The 19,320-nt window shown below is 36.9% G+C and overlaps 1 protein-coding gene across 7 annotated transcripts in view; it reads left to right on the top strand.

Moving 5' to 3' along the window:
* LOC138700201 (organic cation transporter protein-like) overlaps window positions 1-19,320 on the top strand; it is a 117,934-nt gene that overhangs the window by 73,965 nt on the left and 24,649 nt on the right. For all 7 annotated transcript variants that reach the window (XM_069826642.1, XM_069826684.1, XM_069826668.1 and 4 more), the window contains exons 3-4: window positions 355-598; window positions 2,883-2,989. In XM_069826642.1, the coding sequence (XP_069682743.1) occupies window positions 355-598; window positions 2,883-2,989 (351 nt within the window). The remainder of the gene's footprint in view (window positions 1-354; window positions 599-2,882; window positions 2,990-19,320) is intronic.

A 19,320-nucleotide genomic window follows, 5' to 3' on the forward strand; every position in this document is an offset into this window, starting at 1 on the left:
CACATTTTCTTTTAACATCCGTGAAAGACGTTTTATATAGAAGTTATACAGTATGGCAACTCGAACAGTAAACCATACTGTGTAAGGGTAAAGGCTTGTAATGGCTAATAAATTAATAACACTCTCTAAAAAAATACGTACTAATATAATGTGTCATACTCGTAGTACTTCATATTCGTATTTCTGTAGCAAAAAAAAAGCGAAAGATAGTTAGATAATCCTCCAATCGGTTAATGAGGTGACGGATAATTGGGGTTATACTGTAGTAATAATAATAATAATAATAATAATAATAATAATAATAATAATAATAATAATAATAATAATAATAATAATCCTGTGTTTGTGTTGCAGATGTCGTATCCCTGAATGCGACACCGACAGCTCATCTTTCCGACCGAACTGGCTGCAGAATGCAGTGCCGTTTGAAGAATCCACTCCCAGTCGCTGTCTCCGATTCGAACACCAGAACGTTTCCTCTTTCCGTAGCAGAAGTAATGAACGATCTAACTGCACATCCGAAATGTTCAATCAGCAAAGGACGATCAAATGCTACGATTGGGTGTACGATGGCGAGGAAACCACAATTCTCAATGAGGTACGTGTGTAACTGTACAGTCTTATGTAACTTGGGATTTTCGCATGTCTGTGATCATTCTATTTGACAACATTCCTTTACAATCGGTATATTTTTAGTTATTTATATTTCTGTAGTGCTCGGGAAAAGTGGCACAAGTCAAAAATGTTAATTTTACAGGAGAAGGAAAAAACTGTCTTCACACTGGTTTATGTCGATTTGATTTTCTTTTGTATGAATTATTCTAATGGGAGAAATACTTAGGTCTCTTTTCCCAAGCGAGCAGATGTTCCGTAAGTTGTCAAAATTAATAAAAATGTTTGTGGAAACTGACTTATACCACTTTTCCCAAGCATTGCAGATTTAAACCACTGAATCCGCGTCTGTGGTTGAAACGCTAGCGCGCTAGTCTTCCATCCAGGCTGCATGAGTTCGGTCCCCAGCCAGATCGTGATCGAATTTGTGGGGGACAAAGCAGATGTTACAGAGAGTTTTTTTTAGGTACTCCAGTTTCCCTCCATGATTGCACAAACACAATTCATTTACCTCTCATTTCATCTATAATCTGAAATAATTAAAAATTGGCTGGGGTGAAGTCTTGAGGTTTGATATAGGAAGAGTTTGGGCCTCCGGGCCCTGGGGCTTATCAGATACTCGTCTGGGAATGGAGCCTGACTCTATTAAGGCTGATACAAGATGGCTCATCTGTCAGCATCGGATTCACGAATGCCACCCAGACCGCATATACAGGGTGAGTCAAGACCTCCGTGATAAATTCAGAAGGGTGATATATAGGCTATCTCGCAATGAGGATCATTTTTTGTTATACAACCTATGTTCTCTGACGCGTCATTTAATAGCTACGCGACGTCAAAAGAAAAGCAGGTTTTACTTAGGCCTATAATTTACACATAAGAGAAGAAATATTCATTTTTTATCCACTTACCCTTGCGAATAGGTTACAGAAGGCGTTCACAATGTTTACCCGAACCTCATTACATTTATTCCTCTGGCGAACATTTCAGTACGGTGTCGCAGTTGATAAAAAACAGCGAATATTCGCATTATCAATTCCTCTCTGGTGTCAACTGGGATGATATACACGACACTCTTCACATGTCCCCAAAGAAAAGAATCTAGGGGCGTTAAGTCGGGTGATCGCGCTGGCTAAGCAACAGATCCTCGTCTCTCTATCCATTGCTCCCCGTAGGTGTTGTTCAAATGTGCTCGTACACACCGCTATTGGTATATACGCAAAGCTTCTCTCCCGTTTCCTCTAGCTTCCCCTTAACACATCACTCACTTCAAGCAGATCAAAGACGTCTATTCTCGGTGATTTTTAAGTAGATTATTTTACGACGCTTTATCAACATCTTAGGTTATACAGCGTTTGAATGAGATGAAGGTGGTAATACCGGCAAAATGAGTCCTGGATCCAACACCGCAAGTTACCCAGCATTTGCTTATATTGGATTGAGGGAAAACCCCGGAAAATAACTGAACCAGGTAATTTGCCCCGACCAGGAATTGAACCCGGGCCACCTGGTTTCGCGGTCAGATGCGCTAACCATTACTCCATAGGTGTGTACTTTGTTCGGTATTATTATACCTACTATTTTCATATTTGAACGCCTTGCATTCATAACAAATTGTCTTTCGAATTGGTCTTACATTCCTAAATGATACCAATTAGACTGTCAATATTTAATTATTAATTATTATACACCTCACTGCTTCATCAGGCTTTTTCTAACAATTTGTGGCCTGCCCCTGTTCTTAAGAACAGTATTTCTGACACTTATGTCTTTGTACTTGGTCTTTTTAACTCAGAAGCCTTGAAACAAAGTTGGAATGACTGTTACTTACTTACTGGCTTTTAAGGAACCCGGAGGTTCATTGCCGCCCTCACATAAGCCCGCCATTGGTCCCTATCCTGAACAAGATTAATCCAGTCTCTATCATCATATCCCACCGCCCTCAAATCCATTTTAATATTACCTTCCCATCTACGTCTCGGCCTCCCTAAAGGTTTTTTTTTCCCCTCCGGCCTCCCGGAATAACTGTTGCTTTATAAAATGTAATTATTATATTTAATCATTCTCCATTACTGAATTTTAATGTTCCAAAAATTTGTCAAAATCTGTTTACTTTAACAAAACGAAAAGTATAATCCATTTAAAAGTAATATAGCTATGCTAAATTATTATAAGAATTCATTTGGAAGTTATGATATTTTTAATGTTTTTTTTATCTTTGTTTTCTTTCTAGATACTGGTTTAAACTGTCATTCGCAATTATGTTTCAGTGGGGTTTAACATGCGAGGAGAACGAATGGAAACTGGCGATGGTGGGAAGTGTGAACAATATAGGACAGTTCATAGGCTACCCTCTCGCTGGATTCTTCTCAGACAGGTAATCCGACAGGAATTACCATCCTGAATATTCTAATATATTTGAAAAGTATCGCTCTTGTCCATTACTTTCTTTCACTCCACTTGCACAAGTAAATTAAAGGTGCATCTTACACGATTCAACTTTTCTTTAAACTCCATGCATTCAAGCAATGAATGCAATATTGATACTCAATATCAATTAATATATTTACGTAATAAAGATGACATTCAAAACGGCGCACCATGTAGACATAAAATCTTAGTGCACCTTAATAAAATTGATCGCGCGTTTTAAACTTGATTCTTTCAGTATTCTTCTCAGAACTGTGTAGATGCAGCTTAAGGGAACAAAGAATCTTAGTGCTAGTAACACAACGTACTTAGACTTATTTGTGACATCTTGTAACTCAAACGTGGTTCTTAGGTAATTCGCTCAGTGTTATAGTGAAGATTTAGAACTCATTTCGAAAATTCAAATTTCATCTTCGTCGGAACTGGAGTGATACTTATGAATATGAATATGAAAAGCCTGAAATCCCATAAGGGCAACTGCCTCTTACAGTAGTGTAGGACGAGCTGAATGTCTACTATACTTGAGGAGCCAGTCCAAGAGACCTTACACTCTACACTTACAAACTAACAACATAAACAAACTATACAAACACTAACACGAAGAACTATACAGACTAAACACATAAATTATACAAACTAAACGCACATAAAAACTATGCAAACTGAATACATAAATTATACAGCCTTAACATACACATTACACACACAAACTATCCAAACTAAACACACAGAAAATTAAACAAATTGAACAGAAAAATTATACAGTTTTAACATACAAAAACTATATAAACTGAACACATGAAATGTACTATCTAAAGACACAAACACACTATCCAAACTAAACACACAAACAAACAATTCAAGAAAACACACAAACAAATTATCCAAACTAAAAACACAAAAACTACAATTAAACACATAAATTATACCAACTAAAATACATAATTTATACCAACTAAACACGGGAACGAACTATCCAAACTAACACACAAAAAGAACTATATAAGCAACACACAGCTATACACAGTTTACACAGTGTTTGTAATTTCTTCCAGTCTTTCCCATGCTTGCCCGTCCCTCGCTGTTCTCGTCCACTGCGCTACATTCTCTCTCCGGAACACGTCCGACCACCTTTTCCTTAGACGTCTTCTGCTTCTTTTCCCAATGCCTGGGTCCCACATGGTCGAGGCATAGGTCCACCTGCTGCAGTCCATCCTACTCACGTGTCCGTCCTATTTCCATTTGAGACGTTGTGTCAGCATTACTGCATCCTGCATACCACTTCTTTATGGTGTACAAAATCGGAGGAAGAGAGTTATATGAGGAAGTTCTCCCATTTCCCTACATTAAAAGTCGTATTCTACTAACATTCTCCATTTCACCTACCTTCTCTTCTTTCTAGCCCATGAAAAGTACTCAATATACAGAGTAATTCAGAAGAAATAATACATTTTTATAGGGTGGTAGTATTGACTATTCTGAGTAAAAAAAATGCAAATAAACATGTGACCAATTTTCAGTGAATGTGGAAATACAGCTCTTTGAATGTTACTCATAACGAGATATAATTGGTAAGAAGGAAAGTCAATTGACTTAATGATTACATTTAACGCTTATTTACACGGTATCAATATATTTCAACAGTTCAATGCGCTTTTCTGCTCTGTAAACAACAGTAAGTGTTTCTGTTCTGAGGTCATTTTGTTCTTTTACGAGGGAAGCACTATTCATAATGCGACCGACCAATTATTCCCTTGTGTTTATTTTGTATATATACACTTCGTCTTTCACCTACTTCCACAGACAAAAAACGACAGGAATAAAGTCTGGGGATCTTGATGGTCAATGCACGTAATCACCGAGTAGATGTGTCATCCGGAGAATGTGAGATTTAGATATTGTATCACCTGACTGCTGTAATGTACTGAGGCTCCGTCATGACGGAAGAACATACCCATATTTGTAGCCAAGGAAACAAAAAACAGGAGTCTTTCTACACTCATTAGGAATAATGCTGCCCTCAGATGTTCTCAGAAAAACGACACGTACTATTACTTTGTAGGTTGTCAATATTATTGTTCATTCATATCATTTGTGATGCTTATGTTATGCATAACACTCAAACAAGTGTATCTCCACGTCCATTGAAAATTGAACACATGTTTATAAGAACTTTTTTACTTAGAATAGTCCATACTATTACTCCCTAAAGTATGTATTATTCCTCCTAAATCATCTTGCATCTGGCACATAGTGATGTCTCAGTGATATCAGATGGACATAGTCAGTCAGATATAACACCTTCCCTCTGTGAAGCTGGCGACCATATATTAATGAAGGACGTCGAGAATTTCAAAGGCGAGACCCGATTCTTCAACCAGGATTGATACTCTAATATGGTGACTGTTAGGAGAGTGACTCACTCACTCTATAACTCGAGGGCTACACATGTACCCCTAGATAATTTCACACCATCCTCCCAATGTAAACACACTAGTCCTTAAGGATGCAGTGCAGAAGGAGCTCGACCAGCCTTCTTCGTAAATTAAACCCTCAGGTATTAATTAAATAACCAATACTAATTCCAGCCAAAAGAAAGCGGGAATCTTATACGTCTGGGAATGAGATCGAGAAGTTGAAACTGATATCTGCTCAACTTTATGCATATGAACGACTAATCAAATATGGAATATGATATCTAAGTGTGATACATATAAAATAAGAACATTATAGTGATTACTATTATAAAGTAGTTTATTTGCAGGCATGAACAATTTTTAAAGAAAACACTTTGCATTTTAATCATGTTAACCATAATTTGGCAAAGAAGATATCGATATTTATTCTAATTTCCATCATTAATATTATTTCAGAAGATAGAAAGTGTAAATGACCACCAGCATGATATCCCGGGCGTAATTACTACAGAGCGTTCGCTTACATAATGCAGGTCGACCGGGCGGCATGTGACCGGCAACACGCTTCAAACCGTCTCTCGCATGCTCGGCAGTCCATATGTTGCTTGTTATTCTTCTGATGTGTTAGTAAAGTGTTTAGATGTAGGAGTGGTTCTGTTGACGTTAGATTGCGTGTTATTCTTGTGAGTGCGTTAGTGAAGTGTTTAGATTTATGAGTGGTTGTTTTGACGTTAGATTGCGTGTTATTCTCCTGATTGTGTAGTGAAGTGTTTAGATTTAGGAGTGGTTGTGTTGACATTAGGTTGTGTGTTATTCTTCTGATTGTGTCAGCGAAGTGTTTAGATTTATGAGTGGTTGTTTTGACGTTAGATTGCGTGTTATTCTCCTGATTGTGTAGTAAAGTGTTTAGATTTAGGAGTGATTGTGTTGACATTAGGTTGTGTGTTATTCTTCTGATTGTGTTAGTGAAGTGTTTAGATTAGCTTACTCACATGACAACACAAAAATTTACATTAGAGCAAAGGATTTTCATGGTAGAGACATATCTGAAAAAGAGTGATTGCAGAAAGATAAAAAGACGATTTGCAAGAAAATTTTCTAATGTTCCCGTTCCACATAGAACAGCAGCAAAAGACCACTCCTAAATCTAAATCTGAACACTTCAGTAATACATTGAGAAGAATAACACGCGATCTAATGTCAACACAACCATTCCTACAGAGGGACTGAACTGGACTGCAGACGGTTTGCTACGTGTTGTATGGCCTTCGTACTGATAGCGCGTCGTCCGGTCGATTTCATTATGTAAGCGAACGCTCTGTTAAGTAACATATTGGTCGTATTCTAAAGTATGTTGTTATTCATGATCCTAGAATTACTTGAGTGTGAATTCGAATCCTGCTTTGCTGATTACTTGGATAAGTTTCTTCCTGATTATTTTCTTACGTACAGAGACAATGTCGTTTCTATTCACTAATTCATGCTAGGTAACTGAGAAGTTATTACGGTGTCGTTAAGTAATCGCTTAAAAGAAAGAGGAGGTGTGAATTCTGAAGCTTTCATTTTTTTGGTTGGTTATTTAACGAATTTATTGTCGACTATATCAACTGCTAAGTTATTTAGTGTCAATGGAATTGGTGATAGCGAGATGATATTTGGCGAGATGAGGTCAAGGATTCGCATGGCATTCGATTTACAGCTGGGGAAAAACTCGTTAAAAGAAACTCAACGCGGTAATCGGCCTAAGCAGGTATCGAACCCACGCAAGAGCACAGCTCTAGATCAGCAGAAAACGCGCCTAACTTCTGAACTACATCGGATGCTCCTGAAAATTTCCTCCAAGATTTGTTCACACGTCGTAATTTGGTTTTGTATAAATGCGGATTGTTTCGAGAAATAGTAAAACACAAGACAGACAACGTTTAAGTATTCAACTCGTTTGAATGTTGTAGAATACAAATATTTATTCTTATGGTGACGTCGAAGCAGTTTTATTCGTGGAAACTAAGCCTATTAATATCGTAGTCAATATAGGATTCGTAGTCCTGAGCGTCATAAAGAGTAGATACTGTTTCAAGAATTTCCTTCCTTCAGCTTGACTTTAAAATGTACTGTTCTACTAGTACATGTCTCAGTTAGCCTATTTCTTCTTAATAGTAACTCGCTTTGGAACATCACTAACATACATTGCAGCTAGTATCTGAGCCTGAGATTTCAATTTGTTTACTCTAATAGGCGTAATTAGCTTTAATTGACTTTGGATTCTTCTATTGTTTAATAAAAATTCTTTTGAAGTTAAGGTTACAAATTTAAAAATAAAAAGTCCAGATTTACTAATATAGGAATACTAAACCGTAGCACTTACCAATTGAATGGATTACATCAGCTGCTTGTTTATGCGGATGACGTGAATGTGTTAGGAGAAAATCCACAGACGATTAGGGAAAACACGGAAATTTTGCTTGAAGCAAGTAAGGAGATAGGTTTGGAAGTAAACCCCGAAAAAATAAAGTATATGGTTATGTCTCCTGACCAGAACATAGTACGAAATGGAAATATGAAAACTGGAAATTTAAAAAGGTAGAAAAATTGAAGTACCTTGGAGCAACAGTTACAAATTTAAATGGCACTTGAGAGGAAATTAAACATAGAATAAATATGGGAAATGCGTGTTATTATTCGGTTGAGAAGCTTTTATCATCCAGCATGCTCTCGATAAAGCTGAAATTAGAATTTATAAAAAGTTATATTACCGGTTCTTCTGTATGGTTGTGAAATTTGGACTCTCACTTGGACAGAGAAACAGAGGTTAAGGGTATTCGAGAATAAGGTACTTAGGAAAACATTTGGAGCTAAGAGGGGTGAAGTTAGAAGAGAATGGATAAAGTTACACAACGCAGAACTACACGCATTATATTCTTCACCTGACATGATAAGGAACATTAAATCCAGACGTTTGAGATGGGCAGGGCATGTAGCACGTATGGGTGAATCCAGAAATGCATATAGAGTGTTAGTTGGGAAGCCGAAGGGAATAAGATCTTTGGGGAGACCGAGACGTAGATAGGAGGATAATATTAAAATGGATTTGAGGGAGGTGGGATATATTGTAGAGACTGGATTAATCTTGCTTAGGATAGGGACTGATGGCGGGTTTATGTGAGGACGGCAATGAACCTCCAGGTTCCTTAAAAGCCATAAGTAGTAATATCAACTGTAAAGCAATATCATTTAATTCTGTTTTGCAGAAAAAATGCAGTGACTTTATTGACTCACCAAGACCATATGATGTTATGTAATAATTTCAGATACGAAATATGAATTCAGACACCTACCATACATTACTATTGCTTGAAAAATCTCTATCAGCATATTGTTCCAATTCATCTGTGTGTAATATGATATTGTTAATAAAATTTATGTTTAGTTAGATGTAGCATTATGCGTTATTTTGAAATATATGTATCTCTAACAAAATTCAATTGTACGTCCGCGCCGATCTCATCTATTGCGCCGCATATTGTTTGTCTTGCTCTCGTTGTAGATATCTGTACGAGTTTTAGTCTGCATATGAATTGCTAGATATTAACTAAGTGAAATCATTCATCCATAAATCTTACACACAACTTATCTCTCCATCCTATCTTTTAATCGACATTAATCGGCTGAGAATTAGAGACAGAAAAATATTTTATTAGATTAGACACACACTTCAGAGATAACAATTATCTGAAATAATTAATGCAAGTCGATCATTCGATTGCACGTGTCATGCAACCCTCTTATGATGTAATCGAATTGATGATCAGCAGATACAGGGAACATGAGCAAGGTACAGTTAGTTACTAGGATCAATAGTTCAGCTGTTGCTAACCTAGCCCTGACAGTGAGTTACATGTCGATAAGTTCCTGTCTTGAAAATGTATCTCCTAATGCTTCCTCACATGTTTGTTTCACACGATATCAGTACAGCATAAGTACAACACGAGAGTCAAACAGATTTAGATCTACTTTTGGGGTGAGCAGCAAGTTTTTATGTACGGAAGCCAGTGAACTGCATCAGAGGCTGCTGTGATATCAAAGTCTGACGCCTTGAAGAGATATCTTACAGCGCGAAGAAGAAAATAGACAAGAATAAGGCAGTCGATTATTATTCCCGGAACCCTTTTAACTCAGGGACAGAATTGTTACACGTCTAGTAATTTGCGATTTGGGTCTTTAAGCTTTACTGTCATTTCGAAAGAAGCTAGTCTAACGATTTTTGTTCCAAGTTAAATTCTATAGCCTTCTGCCACAGTTTAAACCACGCAATTCGGACCCAATAACAAAACTAGTAAGAGTGACATTGGATAAATTCTTGTCGTAATAGTTCTTGTATTGTGAAACTAGGATGACGTCTTGGTGCTCGTCTTACACATTGGAAAATTGTTCTTTCTTTATTCGTCAAGAACTATAGGAATGAACTAAAAATGCAATAAATAAAATAGTTATGTGCATACTGCGTGTTGTACTAGGTTTTATCCCAGCAACCATGTTCACACTTAGGCCCAATTGTATAAAACTCCCTGACTAAAGATCAACTTTGATCGAAGATTGAAAAGTGAACCGAGTTCAGACACTTCTTCTATTGTATAAAACTTTTCTGCGATCAAATTACCTTGGTTCAAATGCAATCTAAGTTCACGTGAAAAGGATTTGGCAACATCGCATAAACAGGTGAAATACGTGATGCGCGGACCATGTTATACAGGTTTGTTCAGTGTTGCCAATCTAGCGACTTTAACTCTTTTTCAACAACAATTTCTTTTAACTTTTATATTGCTTAAATAGGGATTTAGTGACCTTTTTAGCACCCCATAGTGACAAAATTTAATCTTTCTTTGTTGATAATGAGAAAAGTAGCGACTTTACAACTGCTTTTTGGCGACTTTCCGTATTACACTCTGTTGGAGACACTGGTTTTTTTTGTGCAATGTAAATAATGGCGGACAATAAGAAGAAGGTTGACTGTTCTCCAAGGTGTTATCATGTTATGGTGTTTGATACTGCTAAACATAATAAAGCTTTATAAAACGACGATTTTCGTTTAGTAATACAGTTAATTGAACATTTATATCCATTAATAATTAATGGTTGTTATAAACTTAATATAATTATAGGTTATGTTATTTGATACTGCTGAACACGATAGAGCCTTATAAAATATAAGAATGTTGTGTATTAAGGCAAGAAATTGAAAGAAATACATACAAATGTACCTAACATATCTATTAATATTAATAATAATGGATATTTTATTCGCACAATCTGTCACTCGTATATTACAAACAGAAAAGAAATAACTGAACTTGTATCATCTAACTTAATCGGAGAAATTTCTTCAGTCAAAGTTGACTTTAGTTTGAGACAAATTAATCTCAGATTAGACTTTATACAACACAAAATTCCAAGTTCAGCTGAAACAAGGATCAATTTAACCTCTGATCTAAGATTAAATGGTTTATACAATCGGGCCTTAGTGGTCTTACTAAGGTCACCACAGAACTTTGTTTATTTGGAGGATCTCCTCTCTATTGAGCCCCAGATACACTGTAGTATATAAGTTTCTTATGACTAATCTAATAGTTTCTATTTTACAGCAACGATCTTTAGATCTAGTGGTCTTACTGAGGCTACCATAGAACTCTATGTCTGTCGTGCCCCAAATACACAATAGTATATAAGTTTCTTATAACTGATCTTATAGTTTCTATTTTACATCAACGATCTTAAGACCTAGTGACCTTACTGAAGTCACCATAGAATTGCTCTCTATCGAGCCCCAGACACATTGTAATATGTACGTAAGTTTCTTATGACTGACCTTACAGTTTCTATTTTACATCAACGATCTTTATACCCAGTGGTCTTGTCGGCCTGGGTAGCGTAGTCGATATACCGCTGGCCTTCCGTGCTCAAGGTTGCGGGTTCGATACCAGCCCAGGTCGATGGCATTTAAGTGTGATTAAATGCGACAGACTCATGTCAGTAGATTTACTGGCATGTAAAAGAACTCCTGCGAGACAAAATTCCAGCACACCGGCGACGCTGATATAACTCTGCAGTTGCGAGCGTTGTTAAATAAACCGTAACTTAAAAATCTAAAGGTTTTACTGAGGCTATAATGGAACTCTGTTTGGAGGATCTGCTCTCTGTCGAGCTTCAGGTACACAATAGTATATAAGTTTCTTATGACTGATTTCATAGTTTCTATTTTATATCAACGATCTTTAGACCTAGTGATCTTACTGAAGTCACCATAGAACTGCTTTTCATCGACCCACTGTATTATGTAAGTTTCTTATGACTGACCTTATAGTTTCTTTAGACTTAATGGTCTTACTGAGGCCACCATAGAACTTGGTTTGTTTGGATGATCTGCTCTCTATTGAGCCCAAGATACACTGTAGTATGTAAGTTTCTTATGACTGATCTTATGGTTTCTATTTTCCAGCAAATATCTTTAGAACTAGTGATCTTATTGAGGTCACCATAGAACTTTGTTTATTTGGAGGATCTACTCTCTATTGAGCACCAGATACACAATGGTATGTAAGTTTCTAATGACTGATCTTACAGTTTCTATTATACATCAACGATCTTTAGACCTAATGAGCTTACTGAAGTCACCAAAGACCTGCTCTCTCTCGAGCCCCAGACACACTGTAATAGGATAAGTTTCTTATGACTGATCTTATAGTTTTTATTCTACAGCAACGATGTTTAGAGATAGTGGTCTTACTGAGGATCTTCTCTCTGTCGAGCCTTAGATACACAATAGTATATAAGTTTTCATATGACTGATCTTATAGTTTATATTTTATATCAACGGTTTTTAGACTTAGTGATCTTACTAAAGTCACCATAGAACTGGTCTATATCGAATCTCAGACATACAATAGTATGTAAGTTTCTTATGACTGACCTTATAGATTCTTTTTTCCAGCAACGATCTTTAGACTTAGTGATCTTACTGAGGCCACCATAGAACTTGTTTTGTTTGGAGGATCTGCTCTGTATTGAATCCCAGATACGCTGTAGTATATAAGATTCCTATGACTGGCCTTATAATTTCTATTTTTCAGACACGATATTTAGACTTAGTGGTCTTACTGAGGCCACCATAGAACTTGGTTTGTTTGGAGGATCTGCTCTCTATTGAATCCCAGATACGCTATAGTATATAAGGTTCTTATGACTGGCCTTATAGCTTCTATTTTTCAGCAACGATCTTTAGAGCTGGTGGTCTTACTGAGGCCACCATAGAACTTTGTTTATTTGGAAAATCTGCTCTCTATTGAGCCCCAGATAGACTGTAGTATATAAATTTCTTATGACTGATCTTATAGTTTATAATTTCCAGCAACGATCTTTAGAGCTAGTGGTCTTACTGAGGACACCATAGAACTTTGTTTATTTGGAGGCTCTGCTCTCTATTGAGCCAAAGATACACTGTAATATATAAGTTTCTCATGACTGACCTTACAGTTTCTATTTTTATTTGTTCTTTAGAGGCTTCTGTGACCTCACGACACGTTATCCTGCATAGATGTCTACAATTTCAACATGAAATATGTGACCTTTACTTTACTGATTATATCGAGTGGGTTCTTTTATAAGGTTTTTCTCAAGTGTATCCCGAAAGAAAGTGTGCTAAGTTTAATGTAAATCGCTAAGAATTCATCGTTCTTGCTGCGTTTGAATCCACGCATCATCTCCGTATTCCTCATCCTTCACTATTACTACTTCTCGTCACTGGAACTCTCTGCCGCCGGAAGTGAAGGACTGCCGTACCTTGAAATTTTTTTAATCTAAGTTATAAATTATCTTATGACGAGTTGCCAGGCTAACTTAATATTATGACAATTGTTATATGTTTCCATATATTCTCTACATTTAGATATTCTAGTGATATTTATTTTATTTGTTTTCTGTTGAAATATTTTTCCCTATAACGTCTATCATGTTATGTCCATCATGTGAGAACTCGTGCTACGTATTATCATAACTTTCCTTTTTGTATGTGTACCTAAAATTGTGTTTATTGTATGCTCTGTTCTTCACTATATTTTTATTTTTATTCTATTTTTTTTATTTCTTCATATTTCTATACATTGTATATGTCTAATTCATTTTCATTGTTAGCATTTTATTGTTTTTTCTAAATTTCTATATGTTACATATGTCTCATTTCTATTGACTTATTGTTGACATTGTATTATGATTATCTTTTTCAATTTTTGGTGTAGCCTACTATATTTGGTATATTTGTAATGTCCTTTGCATCATAGTTTTAGTCCTGGTTGAGTGTTAGAGAAGGCCCTGTGACAACTATGCCAGGTTATATAAAACTATTAATATTATCATCATTTTCATTATTATTATTATTATTATTATTATTATTATTATTATTATTATTATTATTATTATTATTATTATTTAGGATACAACAGTAACCGTGGTAACAGTTAGACCACCGAAAACAACTGAATATATTTAACCAGAATACTAATACATTTGTCATAATCAACAACATCAATATTATCAATGTGCATTTAAAACGTTGGTCTTATAATTGGTTCGAAATTTACAAATTAAAGATTAGTCTCGCTCCTTTCTTCCGCTACCTTCTTGTTTCGTTGGGGCATGCTTTCTCGCAGGTATCGTTTCCTCAGAGTTTCTGCGGCTTCACACTCCGACAAAATATGATGCGATGTCTCATCATCCCTACCGCAAAGAGGATATATTTTCGTCCCTTCTTCGTTGACAATTTTAAATGCCCTCCATGTTCCTAGAGGAAACCAGGCTAAGCCCAGCCTGCCCTCTTTGCTTCCTCCATAGAGATATAACTCTGTTCCCCAATTTGTTTTGACCATCGATTGGATCTTAGAGCAACTTTATTCCTACATTCTTACATTCTCCTTGTGTTATTTGCCTATATCCTTCAGACTTTTCTTGGCTTTCCACCATCCATGTTGCTTATTCCCGCAGCCTCTCTCGATTATAAATCCCATGTCTATTTCCTCCAAACCCCTACGTAAAAACTAAAAAATATACATACAAGCCTTAACTTACTACCGTCAGACTTACAACGATGGCTACATAGAGCCTTCACAAGTTATTAATATGTTATAGGACATTTTAAGTAACAATTATTTGAATTTGACTTAATATTTTGTACAGTATATATGATTCCCAGCATACTGTACTCTATAGGCCTACTCTATGCTCTAGATCAATGGTCGTCAGCACTCGCTGAAATGGATGGAGTGCATGGAGGTTAAGGAAATATGCTTCGTCGTGCACAAGAGATAGGGAAACAGTATTCCCACCAGCAGCCACGAATGCACGCTAGGACAGTGTCTTGCCCGCGAGTAAGAGACCCTAGCCCGAGAGTGCAGTGTTCTACTGATTGCTGCTCTAGACCTACACTTCCCGACTTACGACTAACTCGAATTACAACGCACTTTCGAAATGTAATTCCGTTTTAAAGAACTAGGCGTAGGCCTATTCTTAAGCACTTATCCCAAATAAACGTGTCGTGCACCCGTGATGAAATGAGTTGCGTATCGAGTATACTGCTCGGATAAGACGGCTCCACTATTCGCCACACTATACATTCCTTTTCAGCCATCGAATACGTATACCAAACCTCTGGAGGTACTCATAGATTTATGAGTCGCCATGTCCTCGTCAGGAGAAGGAAGGAACCTTTTGGATTCCGGCGTCTCTTATGTAAAGTTATGAGTCATAGAACACACCACCATTGTCATAAACTAGTCTTGAGACAAACGGCGAGGATCACCCAACATGGCGAGGGATCGATTTGGCGTCACGCAAACACCAATGCTGCCATAATCTTTTAGCCAGAGATAATAATTAAGAGGGAACTGTAGATAGCGTTGGTGAAATGAGGGCAGAAAAACGGAAGAATCCCAAGAAAAATCCTCACAACCTTTGCTTTGTGCATCACTAATACAACTCTACTATCGCAGAGAGTTGAACTCGGGTCCTTGTTGGTCACAAGCAGGCGCTCAGCCAAATAAGCTACGAGGATTGTTTTAATCTCGTATGTTGTGGATTTTCTGTATATATTTTTTCGAATTTTTCATGAAATACTTGTTTTTACTTGATTATTTAACGACGCTGTATCAACTACTGGATTATTTAGCGTCGATAGAATTGGTGATAGCGAGATGTATTTGGCGAGATGAAGCCGAGGATTCAACACAGATTACCTGACATTCGCCTTATGGTTGGGGGAAACTTCGGAAGAAACCCAACCAAGTACTCATTGGGAATCGAGCCCACGCCCGAGCGCAACCCCCGAATTAACAGGCAAACGCTCTACCGCCTGAGCTACGCCGGTTGCAAAATATGTTTAATGCCAATAATTACATTTAAATAAATTATGAATTTTATCGTCTATCCTAACGTGTTTCAGTTTTTGAAATTGTATTAATATTACAGTGAAAGTACCAACTCATTCTGCTACGAGTATTTGGATTTTGGTCAATTACTCAACCAATCAATGAAGCAGTGCATTTTCTACGAGTATTTAAGGTTTATTCGAGCAGAGATAATACATTTTTCATTCCTCACAAGTCTGAAAACCCTTATATCTAAAATTTACTTGCATTATGACTTGAAGTCACAAAAATTTTATGTTTCCCAATGTGCCAGATTACTCCATTGATTGTTTCCTTCTTCTGCCTTCCAGATTTGGACGTAGAACTGCCCTGGTGGTAACCTGTATAGCTGCTGGGGTCATGGGGGTGGCCCCCTCCTTTGCTTGGAGCTACGAATCGTTTTTGGTTTTCGAGTTTCTTGACCCGGCACTTGGTTCTGGGATGTATACCGCTGGATTTATTCTAGGTACATAGCTACTACAGTCAGAATGAATGGGTTTATTATTCAATATCACTGATTATTGGCAAGTTTATTTATATTAAGCCATACTTTCCGTCATTAAATGTTTCCAGTCAGTTGTGCCAGTGCATGACTACGTAATAACTGAAATTTTCACATCGAATTGTTGCCGCACAATTCCAATTTTATTTTGAAAACTGTAATGCAAGCAGTCGTCAGAGTATGTTAAAATAATATTCTTCTCATAGTAGCGGCAGTACTTTTTATACTGGACTGATCTCACCGGCCCTGTGAAGAATGCAAAAGGAATGCATCAATTGTTACTCACTCCAAAGCTACTTGAAACCACGACCCTATTCGTCAGCTTCTGAGCTGATAACGTCTACAGTACAAGCTTCATAAAAACATTAACGGATCACTGTACATGTATTAACCCCTGCGGTAGCTGAATGGTCAGCCTTTAGCCTGTTCAACACAGTTCCAATACATCCCCACTCCCAGCTTCCCTTGTGATGTTCTCCTCCGGTCACGGCCGGTGGGTTGAGTCACACACTGAAGGTCTGCGTAATCGTTAAAATATATAATTAAAATAACACATACTTTCTGTTTGTACATTTTAATCGTACATTTTCTGCATTATATCTCTAACTAAGACATAACTTGTATCATTTGTAAATTCTATGGTTTAAGTAGTAAATTTTCCACAAATTTTCATCATTTAGCTATTCGCATATTGTTTGGCTTATAATATTGTTTTTCTCTTTACAAAAATTAGCATTTAAAATTGTTGGAAATACTAAAATTTGTTGGTGGTTTGTAATGATATTTAAAGTACGTGATTTACTCACGCCCATAATGTTACAATCATTGCCGTGGAAGCGAAAGTGTAGGATGAATATCAGGTAATCTATGGCGAATCCTCAGCCTCATTTCGCTATCATCAATTCCAACAACGCTAAATAATCTACTAGTTCATACAGTGTCATTAAATAACCAAGCGAAAAATTATGTTCGCCTGAAAATGCAAAGGAAATACTAAATGGCTTTACAGCTAAGTGACTGAGTGAAAAGGACCTGAGAGTGTGTGAAAGGGACTTACACCGAATGATGTTCTTCGTATTTTATAATATTTAGGCCTGTAACAAGATATGGACACATAATTTTGAAGTGTATTATGTTACAGGAAACTACAATTTACAGGAATATACAGTGTCTCTATGTCATTTGTGTTTATGTGACGTCGAATCGCTCCTATGTCACATTGCGTGTTCCTCGCGATTTGTCTAAAGATTAGCAGATGTCATTAATAGTGACTTTCAGACGACTTCTGGTTCTACAATGTGAAGTATGGCAGACTACTACCAGAGATATGTTATGCAGAAATGAGGGCTAGAGAAGAATGTGTAGTGTGGCGGATTGTGGAGCCGGCTTAGGCGAGCAGCACAATCGGCACTCAATTCATTCCATCCCAAGTGCACAAAAAGACTAATTGGCTGAAGTTCTTAGGGATGCTCCATGTGTCGCCCGATAAGCACTTCTATATCTCTGTGTAGGTAGCCATTAATTTCTCCGAAACTGTTGTCCTTGGAAATACACAGTCTGTAGGTTACCCTTTGTTTTATCACTTCATTTTAAGTGAGATCAAATAAGAAATTTATGTTAAAACTAATTTTGAGTAAATCGTAATTTTATATTAACTTTTAATTAAATTAAATTATGGTTTATTTAACGACGCTCGCAACTAGAGATCAGCGTCACCGGAATTTTGTCTCGCAGGAGTTCTTCTACATGCCAGTAAATCTACTGACATGAGCCTGTCGCATTTAAGCACACTTAAATGCCATCGACCTGGACCGGGATCGAACCCGCAACCTCGAGCACAGAAAGCCAGCGCTATACCAACTACGCTACCGAGGCCGACTTTAACTTTTAATATAGACCCATTTATTTTTATTATGAATAGAGCCTATTTGTATTTAATGTGCATCATGTCTAATGAATTGGCTCACCTACATGAAATATGAAATAAATCCGTCCATAGTTAGGATAAATCGCTGTACGGAAATAAATGGATGAATAGTCCGCTCCTTCATTAGCAGGAAAGTGTATTTCCATGAAACTCTCTCAAATATTTTTGCACCATCACGACACTTTCTCTTTACAGCGGGTGATAAGAAGATATTATGATGAATAGAATGTAACCAGAAGTAATTAATTACGACCTTGTCAGAAGTAATAATAATTCTTGATTTATTTTAAAATTAATAACAGAACCCAGGTATGCTATACAAACTTTAATATTAAACTATAGGACTACATTTAAATATGCAGAAAATTCCGTGAAATATATGTGATATATAAATATGCACTTATAATTCATATGATTGTAATACGACAAATATTTTTTTTCTCAATCAGGGGGCCGCGGCCCTCTAGAGTCCGATGAAAAGTTTATGGAGGGTTTAGCTGTCATTTAGCTCCAGTATCATTTCCTATTGTGCTAACAACACCATGTCATCAGAAAATCTTACGCACTTTATTCTTCTTCCTCCTACTACCACTCCTTTCATGTTCTGAAAACAGTTCTTTACTAAATCCTCCAAGTAGATGTTGAACAGAGTAGCTGAGAAAGGATATCCTTGAAGTACATCTTTCCCAATTTCACTTCCTTCTGACATTTCTTCTCCTATCCTGACTTCCACGCGTTGTTTCATATAAAGGTTACTGAACAGCCTTTTCTCTTTCCAATCCACACCTATTTTCTTTAGGATCCCCATCAGTTTATTCCAATCCACTCTGTCAAAAGCCTTTTCTAGTTCCACGAATACTACATACGCTTCTTTATTCTTCTCTAGATATCTTTCGCCGATTGTCCGTAGCAGTCCAATTGCATCTCTCGTACCTTTTCCCTTTCTAAAGCCAAACTGCTCTTCTTCCAACTATTCTTCCGTCT

Source organism: Periplaneta americana, chromosome 1 (assembly GCF_040183065.1).
Source record: "Periplaneta americana isolate PAMFEO1 chromosome 1, P.americana_PAMFEO1_priV1, whole genome shotgun sequence".
Classification (NCBI taxonomy): domain Eukaryota; kingdom Metazoa; phylum Arthropoda; class Insecta; order Blattodea; family Blattidae; genus Periplaneta; species Periplaneta americana.